The sequence below is a fragment of the Lissotriton vulgaris genome, chromosome 5 (genome assembly GCF_964263255.1).
Source record: "Lissotriton vulgaris chromosome 5, aLisVul1.2, whole genome shotgun sequence".
Taxonomy (NCBI): Eukaryota; Metazoa; Chordata; class Amphibia; order Caudata; family Salamandridae; genus Lissotriton; species Lissotriton vulgaris.
The window spans coordinates 271668553-271689545 of NC_141693.1; the positions used below are offsets into that span (position 1 = coordinate 271668553).

The following is a 20993-nucleotide window of genomic DNA, read 5'->3' on the forward strand; positions in this document are numbered from 1 at the left end:
ATGCTTTGTTGTGTTTTGCTATGCTTTGTTGTGTTTTGCTATGCTTTGTTGTGTTTTGCTATGCTTTGTTATGCTATGTTTTGTTATGCTACGCTATGCTTTGTTTTGCTATGCTTTGTTTTGCTATGCTTTGTTTTGCTATGCTTTGTTTTGCTATGCTTTGTTTTGCTATGCTTTGTTTTGCTATGCTTTGTTTTGCTATGCTATGTTTTGCTATGCTAAGCTTTGTTTTGTTAAGCTTTGTTTTGTTATGCTATGTTTTGTTATGCGATGTTTTGCTATGTATGCTAAGCTATGTTGTGTTATGCATACTATGTTGTGTTATGCATGCTATGTTGTGTTATGCATGCTATGTTGTGTTATGCATGCTATGCTATGTTTTGTTTTGTTATGCTATGTTTTGCTATGCTGTATTTTGTTATGCTATGTTTTGTTATGCTATGCTGGTGAGGGTGTGTGGGTAATGGGGTGTGTGGGTAAGGGTTTGTGTGGGTAAGGGTGTGTGTGGGTAAGGGTGTGTGTGGGTAAGGGGGTGTGGGTAAGGGGGTGTGGGTAAGGGGGTGTGGGTAAGGGGGTGTGTGGGTAAGGGGGTGTGTGGGTAAGGGGGTGTGTGGGTAAGGGGGTGTGTGGGTAAGGGGGTGTGTGGGTAAGGGGGTGTGTGGGTAAGGGGGTGTGTGGGTAAGCGGGTGTGTGGGTAAGGGGGTGTGTGGGTAAGGGGGTGTGTGGGTAAGGGGGTGTGTGGGTGAGGGGGTGTGTGGGTGAGGGGGGTGTGAGGGTGAGGGGGGTGTGAGGGTGAGGGGGGTGTGAGGGTGAGGTGGGTGTGAGGGTGAGGTGAGGGTGAGGTGGGTGTGAGGGTGAGGGTGAGGTGGGTGTGGGTGTGAGGGTGAGGTGGGTGTGAGGGTGAGGAGGGTGAGGGTGTGTGAGGTTGTGTGAGGTTGAGGGTCTGTGAGGGTGAGGGGGGTGTGAGGGGTGTGAGGGGGTGAGATTGACATGAGTTCAAAGATAATACAACTGGACAGATGTTTAAAGAAATCTCGGAGTTTTTAGCTCTGGGATTTTGCCTCCCCTGACCACAGGAGATGCCCAACCCTTAAGGCCCACTTGCGTGGCACATCAATCCCCCACTGATACCAGGACCAGCAGGCCACTTGTCAACTACTCCCTACTCCAGGGAGTGATGATCAGGAATCTCTCCTACAGTATCAACAGTCCAGCCATGTGCAGGACTGGAGAAGAAGCCCAGAAAAGAGGTCAGAACAGTAGTAGGAGTCAGGATAACAGTTCAAGATTAGCATAAACAAAATGAATCAACGCTACATACACGTTTGTGTGTGCTCTCATAGGTGTCCATGAGTGCATGGGAGTGGGTATGTCAGCGTGCCCACTCGGATCAAATGCTTTCCCTTGGATAGTAATTCTTGTGGCCATCCTTGGCATGATGTCCTCTACCTACTCCCACTGTAATGATGGCCCTGGCACAAGTATGGCAATTCTTTGGTCATCCATGACATGATGCCTACCCCTGGTCCAATGTTGTCTGTAGCAGAATAGTGGCGGGTCTTTTCAACTTGAGCTCAAATGGTGGTAATTCTTGATGTACTGTGGGCAACGGGTGGACACCATTGTTACATGCTCAGCCAACTCTCTTTCAAAATGCCTGGACAGATATTGCTTTGTTAATGCGTGTTATGGAGAGATGGACAGGTAAAACTAAACCTAAAGTGCGTGCAAGTGCTTGTTGCCGAGAGTTGTGCTGGCATGAGCTATGATGGAGTCAAACTGCTAGAAATATATCTATATTAAGTAAACCACCAACTAACCAGCCTTACGGTACAGTGCAGACTTAACAAACTAGCATTGGCCGCGCGGCCGGGCCGCAAAGGAATCATAAAAAAAAAAACAAGCATAGGATGAATAAAAACGTGGTAGTGAGGATTAGAGGTGAGTGTGACAAAACTCTGCAACTTGTTCTGCCTAGGTGAGGTATATGGGCACTGAAACTGCAACTGGCTCAGCCCTACTGGGTAATTGGTGTTGGGCGGCGGTATCACTCTGGAGAGACTGCGTGGTAACTGCCTTGGTCAGTTTCAGAATCAGGAGGGGCAGAGCCAGCACAGTCTGCGAGGGATCAACGTGTCTAGAGGCAAAGCATAGTGGATGTAGCATTGCAGCTAGCAAGTCTAGTATTTTCAAGCTGAGTGTCCCTAGAGAGATGGCAACACAGCAACAGCATTTGAGGAGCTAGGCTACTGTAAACAAGCATGGTAGCCTTTCACTTTCGTCCAGAAAAGAAACGAGAAAGGTGCAGAGAACAAAATACGGGTTCCCCGCGAAATGGATGCAAAGAAAAACAAGCTCTCGGCATTGCTGTGGCGGGAGGCAGGGGGGGCGAGGGAGCGGGAGCGCATTCCTTTGAAGTCTGATGGGGGGAGGGAGCGGCTTGGGAGCGGATTCCTTTGAAGTCTGATGCTGAGGCCAATGGTGTTTGATGTGCACGCGCCTGCCTCACATGAACTGTACGCGATCAGCATCTAGGTAGACTTTTCGGACTGCTTACTATAATCTCGCCTATTCAATCCCTAACGGGATAGAATAGGCGAGACCTAAAAAGGGATGGAGGAACCACAGGTTTTTAGTGTGCAGTCCCTCCAGAGGAGCCCTTAAGCCCTGCGTCAGTCTCTGGTACAAACACGTAACCGCCTTGATTTTACCCACGGAGCACAAAGTTACATCCGAACCCGCTGGTGGAAAAAAAAACTATCTAAGGATGGAACAGACGCCCATGCGCACTATCGTCCAATGGAGGAGTCACCTATCTCGTGACTACAAAAGACTTCTTCCAAGACAACATGCAATCATCCAAACCCAACACCAGGTGGCGATCTAATACAAAGTGTAGAAATCTGCAGCTCTACATGCCAAAAAGAGATGCATACTGGTAAGTAGCATTTTCTTTTTAATTTTTTAATTGTTAAAGTCAACATTACAGCATACAATAGATCATCAGTATTTTGTGCATAACCCCAAAACCGATCAGGACACCGTCCCAAATTAAGGCTGGGGCATACTTGACAATGAGAAATACATTATAGGCATCATCAATATTTGCTATTAAAGCAATGTTTAACTGTCCAGTTACAATTTATTGCAAGCACAATGTGATCTTCAGGGGGCTTAATGAATGTGTGAGAATAGGGAAGCAGAAAAGTTTCTCTTGCTAGCCTCCCTCTCTGCTTCTTTTTGTTAATTAGATTTGTTTCCTTTCTATCTTTATTGGGTGCCCAAAGCATTGTCTTGAAGCTTGAAGATAAAACAATGCATATAGCTGGATATTATGTCTAGTACACGAGTTAACACCTGCAGCGTTTAGGATGGCAGCAGTTCTGGCTTCTGCTTCCTGATCCTCACTGCCAAGCAGTACAATATATCTCTGTGCAGACAAGACTCAAAGTGCTGTGTTTCTGAATAGTTGTATTTGTTTAATATTGGTATTTATCATTAGAAAACCTAGCTACAGGGACAGCTCATGGTTGTGAAGAGAGAGCTAACGTATAAGGTATATTGTGACCAATTTATTGGGAGGGTTGTGAAACATAATGAATATAAAGATGGGAGAATAAAGATTGACTTAGCCTTAAGTCTTTTCCGCACCTGCCAGCTGGGGACCTCTTTCTCGTCCACAGATACAAGGTGCTATTCTTAGTTGTAGCCATGGATATACCTGCATGACTGTGAACATACAATTATCGTTGCTATTTATATACTTCAGCCCATAGGTCTTGTTTTAAATCTCGAAGGGAGTGCATAGGAAAGGAAACGGAAATCTGTTACTGCTGGTGTTTAACGCTGGATTTCTTATTTATAGGTTTGCGATAAGGAATGGCACCATTATGTGCTGAATGTGGAACTCCCCACTGTTGCGCTTTATGTTGATGGCATTGCGTATGACCCCTTAATGGTGACTGAAGATTATCCGCTCCACTCGACGCACATTGAGCCTCAGATGGTGGTTGGTGCTTGTTGGCAAGGTAACAAGCCACATTTTGATGTACTTCTTGCAGTCACCCCCTCCCTCAGTTTCTCTCTTATCCTTTGATGCAGCTATGGGATTTCCTTGAAGGTCACAACGCTTTATAGGAGGGGTGATTAATGTGCTGCCCACGTCTTTCCTTCTTGTGTGCTTGTACATCCTTACCACCTGTGTTTCTCAGATTACTTTCTTGTATATCTTGTGTTTACTTGACCTGATTGAGGACAGACCTTGTGCACTTTTTTCTTTTCATCATAGTATTTATTACATTTTATTTGATTTATTAGGTTGAAGTGTTTAACATTATCATTGGTGCTCCAACGCAGAGTTTCTTAACCATTTGACTTCTTTGGGCACGCAGTATTTCACTTGTGGAAGCAGGGGACCCCCGCCCCCCCCAAGGCAGTTTCAACAATTTGAACCTCAAAATAATACACAAATACTGCAACAGAAATGTCAAAGAAATGCACAATCATGAAATATTTTATTCGATTCCCAACCAAACAATATGCAAACAATTTTGTTAATTTTGGCTGGAGCTTTTCAAAATGTAGTTTTATTTCTCAAAGACTAAGTAATATGGTACATGGTAGCATATCGATTTTCTTTTTATTTATTTTGCTTTTTGCACCGAATAAATGGTCATTTGGTTAGGAAATACCAGCACTTCATTGGAGGTGACGAATCCGTACTAGACTGTTTCCTGTATCTGCATTGCTCCCATGAATCAAGATGCGAATACCAACTTAATTTTTAGCCTAGCATTTCAAATCCTTTTGCAGAGCTTTTGAAAACCTTTTCAAATTAACTTTTTATGCATATATACTTTGTTAATATGCTAATATTTATTCGTTTTCTAAACAGTTGTGAACCCGATTATCCCTTTCGGACTCACAGGTGACCACTACCAAAGATTTAGAGCCACTGCTATAAAAATAGCTGTTTTTTAATACAGTGGTTGCAGTCTTTTTTTATCAAGTGTCCTCAATGTTCACTAATTCATACATAAGATTTATCAATGGTTTCTGGTTAAAAATGGTGTGGAGAGGTACATTTTATTGAAAGGGATTTTTTTGTACTAACAGACTTCTGAAAGGGGGTCTATTATACAACACCGGGCCTTATAATATTTATAAACTTACTGCAATTTCTTTTCTTTTCATTTTATAAAATACTTATGAATATACAGCCATTCACATACAAGGAGTGACATAAAAGAAAATCGAAAGCATTAAAAAAATGTGGATGAGTCTATAGAAATAGACTCCTTGTTCCATTACGTTTTATAGGCAGTTGGTTCTAAGCTCTGACAATGCTTTGCACCAAGGATGCTTTTGGAGCAGAGCATCATGTTTTACAGGACATTTTTCTTATCTGATATTTTTCCCCACTTTTATGTTTTTTCTCTCACTGTCTTCCGGCTTTTCTCCCAACGCAAATACTCTTCTGTGGCAGAACTATTTCTCCTTTTGATATCCATAAACACTATAGCATCTTTGTTGGTGTTATATTGAGAAATTTCTCAATTTTATACATCTTTTAAAAAGCAACGAAGCATACGTAAAGTCAACATGTTTTGATTCTTGTTTTGTAATCCTATCAATTTTTAAGCTTCCCTTTAAAGAAAAAAGTGGGAGATGAAGCATATAGCCCTCGCTCTTAAAGATTTGGGAAATTCATTTTTTGCTTTGTGGAGCAAGGGTCTTGGAAGATTTTGGTTTCATAAGACATCAATCATGGGCATTTGTATAGCGCGCTACTCACCCGGAAGGGTCTCAAGGCGCTGGGGGGGTCAGCTACTGCTATAAGAGCCAGGTCTTGAGGAGCTTCCTGAATGAAAGGTGATCCTGGGTCAGTCGAAGGTGGATGGGGAGGGAGTTCCATGTCTTGGTCGCCAGGTAGGAGAAGGATCTTCTCCCGGCGGTGGCTTTGCGGATACGTGGTACGGCGGCGAGGGCGAGGCTGGTCGGTCGTAGCTGGCGGGTGGGTGCGTAGAAGGTCAGGAGGTTGTTGAGGTACTTGGGGCCCAGGTCGTGGAGGGCCGCGTGGGTGAGGAGCCTGAACGTGATCCTCTTGCTGACGGGGAGCCAGTGCAGGTCTTTCAGGTGGCCGGAGATGTGGCTTTGTCGGGGGACGTCCAGGACGAGTCGTGCAGAGGCATTCTGGATGCGCTGGAGTCTTTTCTGAAGTTTGGCTGTGGTTCCGGCGTAGAGGGTGTTTCCGTAGTCCAGTCGGCTGGTGAAGAGTGCTTGGGTAACCGTCTTCCTGGTTTCGGTGGGGATCCATCGGAAGATCTTACGGAGCATGCACAGGGTGTTGAAGCATGATGATGAAACGGCGTTGACTTGTCTGGTCATCGAGAGGGAGGAGTCCAAGATGAAGCCCAGGTTGCGTGTGTGGTCCGTTGGCTTGGCAGTGGTGCCCAGGGCAGGGGGCCACCAGGAGTCGTCCCAGGCGGAGGGCGATGATCCCAGGATGAGGACCTCCGTCTTGTCTGAGTTCAGTTTCAGGCGGCTGTTCTTCATCCACTCGGCGACGTCTTTCATCCCTTCGTGTAGGCTGGCTCTGGCGGTGTCGTTGGTGAGAGATAGGATCAGCTGGGTGTCGTCGGCGTAGGAGATTATGTTGAGGTTGTTTTTGCATGCGATGGCTGCGAGAGGGCTCATGTAGACGTTGAAGAGGGTTGGGCTGAGTGATGATCCTTGTGGTACGCCGCAGATGACTTCGGTGGCCTTGGATCTGAACGGGGGGAGGCGGACTCTCTGGGTTCTTCCAGCGAGGAACAAGATGATCCACTCTAGAGCTTTCTCTTGGAATCCGATGTTGCTGAGGAACTGCACTAGGGTGCGGTGGCAGACAGTGTCGAATGCTGCAGAGAGGTCTAGGAGGATGACCAGATGTCGTCTGACTGTTTCATTTCTCTTTTTCTAAATTAGGAAGCATATGTATTAATTCTTGATGATCTTTCTTGGCTGCTTTGTTAGCAGCTGTGTCAGCCATCTTAGACTGTCCTTGTGGTAATCAAATGTCTTGGAAGGATAAACTTAGTTTGTATGATTTGTGTTTCAGACATTTCAGTTAGCATCTGACAAAAAAGCAGCAAGGAATGGTTTATAAATAAATAAATAAACCTAAAAACCTAATATGCTGATTTTCACCTATTAACCATGCCTAATGAGTTAGGCGATGGATACTGTTTAGTTTACTTCTGCAACTTAATTTTGTACAGGTACTTACTACGGTAGTGTTTCACATGCATCCTTGTGCCCTTCTAATTAGAAGCACCAACAGATTTGTCTTGTAAACATATGACATGTGCTCCATTGTACATAATGGATACTTTTTGATTTTTCTCATAGCCACTACTAGACTGTATGGACTTGGGCATGCTGTAGTCCATCAAGTACAAAATGGGCGAGATCACACATCGTAACAGAGCACTCAAATAACTGCTCATAGTAGAAGCGAAAATAACCCTGGACGACAGCTGTTATGTTTTACTTTAGGGAAGAACTCGGATCTCAGTCCTACCTGTGCCATTTGACTATTGAGATTTTGGAAGAGGTCTTGAATCACCACATGTCTCTGGTCCATGTCCTGTTTTGCAAACAAAGAAATGGACCTATTAAGTAGATTGGGGTATGCCCCAACACAAATGAACAGAAGGCTATTTAATGATGTGGGGCCACTCAAAGACCTAGTCCTAACTTTTGGACCATGCCAAATAATCCCTTAGTTGACCACCTTCAAAGGTGGGGCCAAGGGCTTCCTGCACAGCCCATCCATTATAAACTAGTAATAGAAAAGCTTACTTTCTCTCTACAGTTCTAGTGATGTGATAGTTATGCAGTAATTGAACAGATGCTAAGTCCTCTCATTCTTCGTTTGCCTGAGTCTTTCTGAACTGGTCAGGTATTTTTCTCACATCACTTAAGTCTACCACAAAGAGACCCAGGACTTCCATAGAAATTGTCCCCTTTGCTGAAGGGTCACACCCTTACCCTTTCTATACCAGTTCTGAACTTCAAACCTTGGTTACAGAGAAATTAACATTTCCTCACATTACCTCCCAAATCCAACAACTTTGAAATTGTTTGCTTCTAGAAATTACTAAATCAGAACTTTGGGAGTGTAAAAATGTTTTGCAACCTTGCCATGGTAATTCATTGGCTTTGTGACTAGCTTACACAAGTTCCACTCATTAAAAAAAAAAAAAAAAAAAACCTCTGACACAACTTGCTTATGGATTAACTGTAGGCGACTTTGATCACGGATCAGTTAACGCTATTGGAAGCTAGCTTTTTGAGGGGCAATTCTTTAGACTTGCAGGATCAGACTTTCAACTACTTTACTTATCCTAGTTTTCACAAGGATACAATGGTTTCCTTATTTTTCCTTCATGTTTTTTTTAGAGATTATTTAGCTTTTGCCATTAAGCAACACATTATTTGTTGGTTTTATTAACTAGATCTTACTTTGTTGAAGACTACACTTAAATCTTTTCTTTCTTTTACCTCGCTTGATTTTATTAAAGCACTAACGAGTCTTAATCTTAAACACTTGATGCAAATTCCACAGGCTAGTGTCTCTGGTATCATTTTAATTAGGGCTATTTACATAACCACAGCACTTTCTAAGTAATTCCTAAAGGTTTAATCCCTAGTATTATTGCTGAAATACAAGTTACCTATTTTATCTACCAGGGAGGGATGGAAGACTGAGAAAGGCATATCATTAGATACATGGCCTGTCATGACTTCATATAAAGCTTGCCTAGCTGCAAACCAAGGTTGCTACATTGGCCTCTCATGTCTTTGAGCCTCTTACAGGATCGATATTATCCCGAATTCAACCCTGATGTGAAAGTCAAGGGCCTCCTATTCCAGAAAGTACTTTTGCGTTTACTAATTTCATGAAATTGTAGAGGCTTTTTAGAGACCTGTCTCACTCACGGAAATCTACTGTCTGCAGTCGCGGCTGGTGACATTTGAAAGTGGCGGGGCGTGATGACAGCTGTCGCAGCTTTACAGGGCTCTGTGGTAACACTCATCAGAGAGTCTGCACACCAGACAATGTCTAACCCATAACGCCCTAATCCACACCTGGCCACCGACACCTCTCTCTCTCCAGAGACTGTCGAAGGGACACGGAGGGAAAGTGAGCATCAAAGGGCACTAGGGCAGGAAACGGAGAGGGGCCTCCCGCTTCATGTGAAAAGGTCGGAAGACATTTCAATACATAATAAAACAGTCATAAGTCAAACAGTCAAGAAACTTTACTACTTACCTTAACTTTCCGGCTTCCCGCCTCCAAGTCCGCTCCGACTCCCGCCGCCGTTCAGTTCTTGAATTCGGAATCGTCATCATGACTCATCAGACTCGTCATGCAGGAAGCCAGGCAGCCTCCCTCCCCTCTGGCTCTACCACAGCACAGCGCTGCAATTGGTTCGGCCGGCTTCCCTATCACCACGTGATTTCTCTGTATGCTGCAGCATACAGAGAACAGGGAGAGTGGGAGGGGTTACCCGAGGGCAGGGGGGAGCGGCTTTCCCCGCTGTTATGAATACAGTTAATACTATCTGTTTGGACAGCCTCTCAGGCTGCCAAACAGACTGTATTTACAACAGTGAGGAAAACCACTCCCCCCTTCCCTCGAGTAACCCCTCCCACTGTCTCGAGCAGGAACTCGAACTTATCCTTTCTCGCCGTGCGAGAAGGCAGAAACAAATGGTAGTTCTCTACTATTTGTTTCTGCCTTCTCGCACGGTGAGAAAGTAGTGGGGCGGCGCCCAAACGCCCCCATGGAGGATCCGCCTCTGACTGTCTGTATGGTTGACTCCAAGTGCCTTCTGTAAACGGTTTTCCTGCGTGCCTCCTGTTGTTGGAATGCACAATGAAGCCAAACTGTTCCCATTAACTTGTTTCCTTCCAGTTGCACTGCCACTACCTCTTCTGTGTTGAACTCAATTCTCTCTTCTAAGATTTGGCGAGCAAGAGATGTAGGAGTCCAAATAGTATGTGGTAATCCCAGCATGTTTTTTTCTATTCCCAGTACCATTATACACTGTTTATCGGCTAGCAGTCTTGTCAATGTTTTGTATTGCCACTGGGGTATCAAGGTAGGTATCTCTAATGAGTTTAGTATCATTGTATCTGCATTATTGTTATATATTATAAACTGCCATGGAGATGATGTGTTTAGCCCTGCCTTTAGGTGATAATAGTTCCTTTAAGTTTATCACAGGAGAGGATCCAAGGGCTAATAATTTGTGACTGCCCATTAAATTAACATTTCCTTCTTTGGTAATGTCTGTCTCTGAAAAGTCCTTAACCACTTGGCTCCTCCCCTTGTTTGTCTCTTTTCTTGCTTCCTCCACAGAAATCGCAGGAAATGAGACCTCTCCTGAGTTGATGACTGAGCCTGCTTCAGGTTGCTGGAGTTCTGCTCCTTGACTTTTTTCTGTTTTGATTTTTGGAAGATGCCTCACATTTTATTTTTTATTTATGCATGTATTGCAACGTTTGCATTCTGACCATCTTCACAGTTTCAGATTTGCTTTTAGGCATGTCCTTGCATTGTGAACTATTCAACTCCTGCTCCTTCTGGCTATACTTTTATTGCTGTTGGGTCTTAGGCACTTTCTCTCCCACTGGAAGTGTGCAAAGAGGCGCTGCCTTGCTATGGTACATATGAACGTTCTCTTAGTATATACAGTGTTTACCATTAGTTCAAGGTGTCCTCCTGATAGGCCGTTTAAAACCAAATAATTAGCTGTCTTTAAGTGCTGTATGGCCTTCTTCATATTTTAAATTTCAAAAGTAGGAAAAGCCTTCCATTTATACCATTTTGATGAGCCTAGCTTGTTGAGGAATGTTGTTTAACTTTAAAGCGAGGCCATATTGAATCACTTTCATGTGCCTATGCTATTGTTTAAGACCTACTTCGTATACAAATGAAAGGTGTTGAATTACACAAATCTAGAAGTGTACTTCTTTTTCACTCCTGTGCCACAGGTTGAGGGATTAAAAGTCCAAAATAAAATTACTTTGATGTGCATTAGTTATAAGGCAACAGTTTCCCCTGGATTTAATACCTGAAGGTCTCTTGCATATTCTCTCCTGATTAGATTCTGAGATCTCAGTATTTCTGTTGTGCCAGTGGAAGACCTCTGCAGGTTTATAAAAAGTGTGATAGTTGCGCATGTGCCAACAGTTTGCCTGACAGGTGTTCTGCCTTTCAAAAACCAAGAATCTCTGGCATAATTTAAATATGCCTGAAATCCTTTTCATTGGTCTGTTCAATCCACCAGCATTGGGGTGGTATAGAATCAAATGATGGTCATTTAAGTCTTTGGGCAGCTTTTCCAAAACTCAGTCGTGTGGGGGAGTAAATATTTAAAATTGATTGTGTCCACGTAACTTCATTGGGCTCGACATGAAATGTTTTACTAATGAGCTTATAAAATCTTAACTGTGCTTATGATTCATCAGGGTGTGGGGATCAATAGAACCACTCTTCATCCTCGTCCTTCCCAGTTTGCCCACACCTAGTAGAAGCGGAGTCTAAACTGGTGTGTTTTTAATGTCTATCTGATATTAGGTGGTATTTCATATCCAGAAACTGCAATAGATTTTTTTTGCCAGTAACTAGACATTACGGTTTGTGACTACCTCAAATATTTTTAATCATGGTAAGGTCCCCATTCAGCAATATCTTTCACATTGGGTGCTGTTATTAGAATTTCACAAAAAGGAAAGTAGCCAAGAGCAGGACCGAAATCTGGCAGCAGTTTTTGTTGTGGCCCCATTTAGTGCCAGTATATCAAACTTAATCCATTCTGTATTTTTAGCCACAAAATCGGTTACTATTTGCTTCATTGTAGCTGCAGGCTTGATTTAACACCTATACAGCTGAAACCTCAATCAGCATTTCAGCTAGTGGGTGTATGTAATTTTTAAACTGAGGGATTGAGCACTTAACCCTGCAGAACCTGTGGGCTTGCATTTCAGGGCATTGGATAGAAAGAGGCAAAGTGAATAAATATCTTGAGCCCATCCAATTGTTGTCATCCCAGATAGATCTGCCACTCCTTCCTGGTGGTCTGACAACTGGGCATGAGATCTTATTAAAGCCATCCAAAAATGAAGTTAAATCTGCCATGCTATTCAGCCTTTCTCTTTTGTCCATGGAAATCCATTCATGATGCTACTGGCTAGACTGCCTTGGTTACATACGTGGTTAGAAACCAGGCTGGTAATTGTCCTGGATCCGATGAGTCCGGAGATGGTCACACAAAGCGTCAACCTTGATTTTACACATGGAGGGCAGATATGAAATTGGCCTGCAACTGACTATAGTAAATAGAGGAAAGATGCCTTTGACCAGAAGGGAGTTGGCACTTCCAATTTCAGGTGACATGCAACTTCTTCTGTAGCAAGAATGTTTTCAGCCATTGGTGTCCTACTACTAGCTTAGTGTTGGTCGATAGCCAGATATGACTGATCCAGATAGCTCATAAATTGAGCAATGTATCCATCATTAACTTCCTCCAAAGTTTTATAATAGTGGGCTAGTTTTTAATGTTTTGAGACCTACTGGTAAAAGCTCTCATGGTACTTTTCATAAGTGATTGAAACATTGTCCTGGAATAAACGCCAGAACTAGCTTACATGTGATCTTCAAGATTGTGGTCAAACAACTTATCACCTCTAAGTTGAGGAAGGGTGACTACTTTCTTCATGTCCAGTATTATTTTCCAGTGTGTTTTCTGCATCCGTGCAAAAGATTTTGTATTAGTCAGCCTGGCATCCTCTTTTTTCTTCCAAGCATCCCTTGTTGATTTCTCACTTATTCCTCAGTTTTTTTGCAACCTTTTTATCCATTTAAATTCTCTCTGGGAAATCACGTGAAAACATGTATTTTCCAGAGAGCATAGAAAACTTAGGACTAGCTCCATGGAGGATAACTTGGGGTTGTCTGACAAACCTGTTCTTTCCTAATTTAAGCAGTATTTCAGGGATTCCTTTGCCCACGTCCTGTATACTTGCATACTCCCAGGCTATTTTCCACATTTGGAATAGGGTCAATTTCCAGTGTTTCTGATAATTGCATGGTCGGGCAAAGAGGTCTAAGCTAGCAAAATCCAGTCCTTTTGTCAATACACAATCCAGCGAATGACCTTTACACTGTGTGTCAGTGAACCTGATTTACTAAATTTATGTTGTGGATCACTTCACTGTCTTTGTTAAAATGTCTTCCTCCTAATCTCCCCAGTTCAAATTTTCCTTAGCTAATACTCTTAGCCATATATGTAATATGTCTTCGCAAAACGAAGCCGAGTAGTCCGACTACTATATGATATCGATATCTAGTACCAAGAAATCCCAAGGCCCCAAGCAGCATTACAGCCTTATTTTTAAACAATTATTTATGCTAAAACTTCGGTCTTTACATGGTTTGCAGTTTTTATAATCACGAGGGAAAACCGGTCATCGTTTTGTCATCCCTGTTCACTCTTGAACAAATTGATGGGTTTTTTTGTCCAAAGAGTAAAATACACATTCTTGAACCAAGTGTGCCCGATTCACAAAGGAACTTGCGGGTCATAAATTTACAAGTGTGGAGTCTCTGCTCTCTGGGCATAATCTCTGCACGGCAGTGCTGAGTGCGGAGTTTCCACCCCAAGTGCTGAGGCTTAGCACTCGTAACTTTACGAGTTGTAAGTTATCTTGGGAATTGGATCCTGATGAGTTGTTAATCGCTTAGATCTCCTAACAACGGACACTTGTTAACAATAGAATGAGCATTGACACACATCTAGCCAATTTATACCAAGTATAGGATTTTGTTAGCAATTTATTGTATCAAGCACTTTCCCTACCTAATTGTAATATATATTTTTTAAATGCAACATTCCAGGTGTTAAGAATGTAAAACTAACTGTGCGTTGACTTTGCTCTAAAGTTAATCACAAATTAAAATCTCGGTTTCTCTCTGAATCTAAATCTAATACTTTATTAAAATGTGGTTGTGTATATAATCTGCTTAGAATCTGAAAAGAAAGCACACAAGATGCATCTTACATTGAGGTTCTTATTTACTGAGAGGAGGAAGAGTACAATTGGTCATCCGCTGCAAGAATGAAAAGCTATAGTCTTGTGCCATTTCACAGCACTTTCTGTTTTTTGGCACTGTTGAGGGAAATGCAGTAACATATCCTGTCCATAGACAATTAACTGGGGCTAATCAGATTTCATTAAATGAAACGAAGGTGCGTAAAGTAAAATTCCTTCCGAGCAGTGGTACGGTGAGTCATAGAAACAGATTAACCATCAATGAATAAATATCTGTTAGGTTCCTAGTAAAGGTATAGTAAGTAATTCCTACATTGGTAATAAAAATAAATGGAAGACTTCAGCGCTAAATTCTTGTCGCCCAGTTTGGGAACTGAAACCTTTCTCAATCATAATGCAGAAGATGGTCGAATTATCTTCTTTTACTTGCTTGCTTGGAGGGGTACATGAGTGGCTAACAATTTTGGGCTAACTATGCAAAGTCCTTTACATCTCATTGCTCAGGGCAGTTCCTGTATTGGACATGAAGGAGAGGTAGGATATGGATGCATTTGGGTGGCTTTATACTTAGGCATGAGGAGAACAAAAGTACTTTGAATTATGACGTCTGTTTTTATTGAACTAGTGGTAAGGACTACAAAGTAGGCATACATTAAGTCTAAGTGGTCTAACACTGTCTCACAGAGGGGTATTTGAGCTGTCAGCTTTTCTCATAACCTATATTAGAACATTGGAATGTTGAGAGCCCCATTTATGACAATGAAGTGCCTCTTGTCGTATAATGGCTAGGAGAAGCCCTCTGCTCCAACACTCGTAGTCTTTCTGTTTCTCCCTTTTTAGTTCAGAACATTCTACCCTTAGTGGGTGAAATGTCGTAATTGGCTTATAGCCCTCCTGCCTTGTGCCATACCTGTTGTTAAATACTCTAGTTATAAGCTCTGACCTGTGCCCTGGACCCATACCTTTGGTTCAGGGACTTTAACAGCCAGTATAGTGTCCGGCATCGGGCTATAATAGAATGGTGCTGGTGTCTATCTTATAAAGGGTCAGTATCATATAATACTTCATAAAGTGTTGCGTTTGGAATGGCTGCTATCGCTAACTCAATAGAATGCCCCGGAAACTCTCCCATCAAGCTGGAAAATGAGCCCTTGTATAACTGTACTAAATGTACACATTTCATGGGACAACCGAATGATTCATCCAGTCATTCAAGTAAAGGCTTGTTGTTTCAGACAAGTAGTAAATGAACACTGGTGTCTGGTTGATGCTATCGTTGCAGCAGATATATTTTGGAGGCCCACTTGCTACTTCTAGTAGATCACTTAACATTTTTAGATCAGGAATGCATAAAAATTTTTATGTTTTAGTTGCAGGAATGCATAATCAATTTGGTTCCCATGCAAGGCTTGTTTCATTAAGTAGCAGTTTCAGGTCTCATTTATGTAAAGGAGCGTGATACAAATGTATTGTTTGGTTGATCTGTTGCCAAGAAGTAGTTGTCAACAGTCTCCATGTAAACTTGTTGACCCACTTGGGCAGTCCTTTTGATCTGATCTAAAACATCTTGTGCATGATTCTGGACATCTTGGCCCTTTCTCCAATGGTTGGGATGACCATGGTCTCTTTCCTGGATAGATGTGCTCAGTAGTGAAAGCTTTGTTCGAGCGCCACCACTTAGCAGTGCCTATTTTTACCCATTTGTTTCTAAGACACACCCACCTATCTACACAGATCTCTCGTCGTTGCCCTTATCACAACTGTGTGTATTATAATGCATTTTCCTGCCTGATTCCATGTATTGGAACTTTCGGGTCCTGCTCCTCCTAGAAATGTGCATGCTACTAAGAGCTTGACCTTATATTCTGGTTTCCTCACTTTGTTTCTCAGAATGCGGCGTACAGAATGCTGTGCACTTTGACATTTTGTTAGGGCTTTCTAGTGTTGCTCTGCTAAATGGCCTTGTGCATGACCATCAACTGTTCCATTCCCTTCATTGTGCTTCAACATGATTGCAAGATTCCCTTCATGGCCATCCACTAACATGCATGTATCCCTATAACGATTAAACAGAGGAAATCCACCTGGTTATGAGTCAGCTGCAGCATTGGTGATGCCTCTCCTTTCAATCCCTGCAGGGGGCGACATGCGGATGACCCAGTACTTCAGAGGGAGTCTTGCCGGTTTGATGATCCGTTCTGGTAAACTTGACAACACTAAGGTGATAGACTGCCTGTACACATGCAAGGAAGGATTAGATCTGCAGCCAGCTGAAGGAGTTGGCAAGGGCATGCAGGTAAAGTTTCTCGTTCAAGCCACAAAACTGTGTAAGAAAAATAAATAAGAGCAATGCATTTTCAAATGCCATAAATAAACCACTCTGTACGCTCCAATACCTCTCTCTGGCTTATATTTCTTTTTCCTCAAACCCATTAATGCCCTTTTGTCACTAGGGGCAATGCCTTTTTTTCTTCAGTCCGACTTACCAAAACACTCAAAATAAGTTTGCTGCAGATTCCTTCTGTCTTAATTTCCTGCATCTCCTGCTCGTGCAGATTTAATACTATTGCTTCCTGGCTCAGTTAATTTAGCACAAACACCTATACATAAATACACAGGCTCTCAAACACTCTCCCCTTCCTCAATACCTTTCTCCTCTGCACCCACCTACAAAATTGCTACTGTCTATATTTGTTTGTTTTTCTGGTTCAGTTGGACTGCATCACTCAGCAGTTTGGTCACCAATTTAGCAATTTATCTTCTGGGGCAAAATGGTGATTGGTGTAAACACAATGCAGTTCCAGGTTCGTGTACCAAAGAATACTGTTTCAGGTGGGGCACGTTTGCATTGGGTCTGTCCATTGTGTCAAGGAGAAAATGTTCACGTAATTGGAAAAGAGTGCCTTCCTTTTCTTCTTAAATTACATTGTTACTCTTCCATCACAGGGTCTTCATAATAGTCATGCTGAATAGTCCTGCCTATTCTTGAGAACCCGGTACACTTTTAATTAGAGATAAAATATATTTGTAGCATATGTTGCAGTTGATACACATGCACTGCATACTCCTGCCATCTGGTGTAGAGCTTGGATGTTTGTAAGTTGCTTTTCTTTGAAGAAGTCTTTTGTGTCACTAGTTGCAGTGACTCCTTGTTGGACTTGGACCTCCATGTTAGCGGATTACAGAAAGATTTCCACCAACATCGTGGTCTCTTTCACCAGCACCTCCGCCACCTCCTATGGTGCAAAGTCAACTCCCATCTTCTCCTCTATCACAAGTACCTGTTCAACAACTATCCTCCTCCGAGGAAGAGGAAGAAGAGCAGGAGGAAGTGGAAATACAACAACATGGCGAACGGGACGATTACATTATTCCTCGACCAGCGTCTCCATCTCTGCCACAAACTGATTCACCTCCAGAAGACATATGAGATTTCCATAATCTCTTAGAGAGAACAGCAAGGCGTTTTTAGCTTGCGATGCTTGGGCATCAGCAAGACTGTTTCCTTTATGATTTCAAGGATATCACAAGCGGCACAACGTAGATGGACGAACCAGTCGGCACCATTATCCGCACCCCCGGACAAGGAGGGTAGAAGACTGGACAACATAGGCAAACGTTTCTCAACTATGTCTGCATTAAGGGTCCGGGCAGAGAAGTGTGGCTCACTGGTTAGAGCGGCAGACTCTGAAGCAGAGATCGGGCCCGGGACCAGGGTTCAAGTCCCGATGCGGCAGGGTCTTGGGCTCAATGTCCGCGGACTTCTCACCTCAGCGCATACTCTAATCATGGGTCACACGCTGCAACTCTGGACAATAGCTTGCTTAATCTCCACAACGGCCCCTACAACACTGGGATGTCTGGCTTCACCTTGGAAGTGCCCAGGAGGGGCATCTCACAGGGAGAGCCAGGAAGGGTTCCACAGCGTTATACAGCGCTGGGACGCCCCGTTGGGGCAGCTGTACGCTTTACAAAATACACTACATTTACATTTTTTCTAATTCCCTGGCTTTATTAGGCTACTACAACAGGCAAATGTGGTCAGATATTGCTGCTTATATCAATAATCTTCCATCTGACGTCAAAGAGGAGTCTAAGAAATTACTGCTGGAGGGCGAACGTTCAGCCTCGGAGAGAATAGTTTGTGCGATGGACATCTCTTCCGCCAACTTGCCGGGACGGCAGTCTTAAGATGCCAGGGATGGCTGAAGGCGACAACATTCAGGCTGGAGGTCCCAACCAAGATTTTAGTTCTGCCTTATGATTGAGAAGAGCTTTTTGGAAAGCATATTAATGAAGCTTTACAAGGGATAACGAAAGATACGGATACTACTAAGGCTCTAGCAGTATAGAAAAATCTCTACACTGCCATTCCACTTCACTAAGCCACGCCAATTTACCTCCTGCCACTCTACTATACAGCACTCTACTCTACACCACTCTGTGCTACTCTACTGTACTCTTTTAAATGCCATTCTACTCTGCACCATTTTAAGCTACTCTGCTCCTCTTTTCTACTCTAAGCTACTCCACTGTGTACCATTGTAATCTGCAACACTACTCGACTCTACACCACTCAACTCTACATAGAGCCACTCTAGGCCATTCCAATCAGTTCCACCCTAGGCCGCTCCACCCTAGGCCGCTCCACCCTAGGCCGCTCCACCCTAGGCCACTCCACTCTAGGCCACATAATGCCACTAACATTTAGCCATGCAGAACAGCAGCTACGCTGCTTTACAACATCACTGAAAGACGTTGGCAAAGCAGTGCTTGTTTTTTTGTTGGGTAGAAGCTAGAAATAGAACCCATTTAGATATCCAGTTTGAAGGTCAGAAGCTTAGGTCCCAGATCCCATAATGGTGAGAACCTGCCACCCAGTTGAGGCTCCGTTCAAAGACATTTTTGAGACTAACATGCCTCCCTCTAAAGAGTTCTGCTTTTACCTCTTTCTATATATATATCCCTGTGGAGGTACTCCTCTTTTTGTTTTAATCCCTAATGGTTTTCTATGTATTGCCTTTTGAAATCATTAAATTGATTAGTAACTGTAAAAACATGTGCTTTAATTGTTTTAGATCCACTTTAATCCCAGCCAGTCTGGTATTTCCTTGGAAGGGGATGACATTGAGAGGTTTGATCGAGCTCTGCAGCACATTTCCTATCTGAACTCACGTCAGTTTCCAACACCGGGTATGAGGCGGCTGAAGATAACAACATCAGTCAGGTATGTTTAGGGCAAGGGAGTGGAGTGGAAAAGTAAATGATGGAACACGTTTCTTTTGGGGTCTGAGGAGTGAGGCAACTTATTTCCTGAATGAGAGAGCTCTGTTGCTTTTTTCAAGTTTCTTACATGTACGTTAAGTAAATGTGCGTTATGTGCTTTATTCTAGGTGTTTCAATGAAGAGACCTGCTTGACTATTCCAGATGTGGAGGGTTATATCATGGTTTTGCAGCCAGAAGAACCCAAGATCAGCCTAAGTGGCATTGACCATTTTGCTCGTGCTGCGTCAGAGTTCAAGACTCCTGAGGGCGTTGCTCTGTTTCCCGAGCTCCATATTATCAGCACCATCACCCGAGAGGTTGAACCTGATGGAGAGGGAGAAGAAGACCCCACAGGTGAATACAGGCATCCATGTAAACTTGTTTCTGCTCCTGTTTCTATTACATTTTGAAGTTTATTAATCATGAGGGTTTTTTTTGCTGTAAATAAACAGTAGAAAACACCTCAAGCTGTGCCAGATACTTTTTGAGTATATGCTTTTGAAAATAATTTTCTGAAACCCTGTTTGTAGTAAGGAACGTGTTATATCAGACTCCAACAAAGCCTATTATCAGTATAAAGTGCTTTTGACAGAAAAGACCTTTCAAAATCTGTAAATAGTCCTAGCGAATCTCCTCACTGAGGTGTAAAGGAGAGGGAAGGACTGTCGGCAGGAGTGGCATCAGAGAGGAAGTCCAGCTCAGATCCTCCAACTTCTCCAAAAGCCCTCATCTCTCTCTTCTGATGGTAAGCCTGTGAAGACTCACTCGTTGACGTCTCAGTCGACGAAGATGTCAAAGGTTCAGTGAAAGACCTCGCCTCCTCCATTTCTTGCTCTGTCGATGGGTTCACAACAACCAAGATGGTGATCGCCATAGACTGAGCCGTCATCGAAATAGTCGTCACCACAGCAGATGCTGCCGTCATTGTCGACTGTGATTTCCTCGTCGCCTACGCTGCAGGGTACAGCGTTGACAGCTTTGACGCCGATGGCAACCTCGTCTACCACAACGACAATGACGGCAGCATCTGCTGTGGTGACGACTATTTCGATGACGGCTCAGTCTATGGCGGTCACCATCTTGGTTGTTGTGAAATTAGGAACTCTAGGACCAGGTGATGCCTACGCCCCACAGAATTGTGGTCCTCTAGGGGGGTGTTGTGACCCCAGGGGTAAGTAGCCAATTGGCTGCTACCCTCTTATTCCCCTTAATGCCCCTAAATTGAGTATTTAGGTGAAATGCATAGTACGCCAGAATGTGGAAGAACTGTCCAAATGCCCCAAAGATAGGTTAATCAGGAAGCTGCCTAATAGGCATGAAACCACTTTTAACAGAGTTTGGGATCTGCTGGCTAAACCATGCAGGGAGCAGAAATTTGGAACACAGGCAGACCCAGGCAGTATGGAATGACTAGAACTGTAGGAACGCTAAGGTTGATCTTGTATGGGCAGCAACATCTAATGCCCACCCTGATCCAGTGATATGCAGAAGAATTGATAACAAACCTCTAGATTCAGCTATGCAGAGATGGGAAGACTCTCTGGTCCACCCTCCAAAAGGCATCCTTAGCTAAGGATTCGAAGTCCTTTTGGAAAGAAGCGGCCCATTGGCTCAATGGTAGGGA

The 20993-nt window shown here is 43.3% G+C and overlaps 1 protein-coding gene across 4 annotated transcripts in view; it reads left to right on the forward strand.

Annotated features, from left to right (window-relative positions):
* The window catches only part of CLSTN1 (calsyntenin 1), a 353579-nt gene that overhangs the window by 256510 nt on the left and 76076 nt on the right, over nucleotides 1-20993 (forward strand). For 2 of the 4 annotated variants that reach the window (XM_086921386.1, XM_086921385.1), the window contains 5 exons: nucleotides 3866-4028; nucleotides 10409-10459; nucleotides 16242-16399; nucleotides 19182-19330; nucleotides 19497-19723. In XM_086921386.1, coding sequence (XP_086777512.1) covers nucleotides 3866-4028; nucleotides 10409-10459; nucleotides 16242-16399; nucleotides 19182-19330; nucleotides 19497-19723 — 748 coding nt within the window. The remainder of the gene's footprint in view (nucleotides 1-3865; nucleotides 4029-10408; nucleotides 10460-16241; nucleotides 16400-19181; nucleotides 19331-19496; nucleotides 19724-20993) is intronic. The other 2 variants (XM_086921388.1, XM_086921387.1) reach the window with 1 other exon arrangement.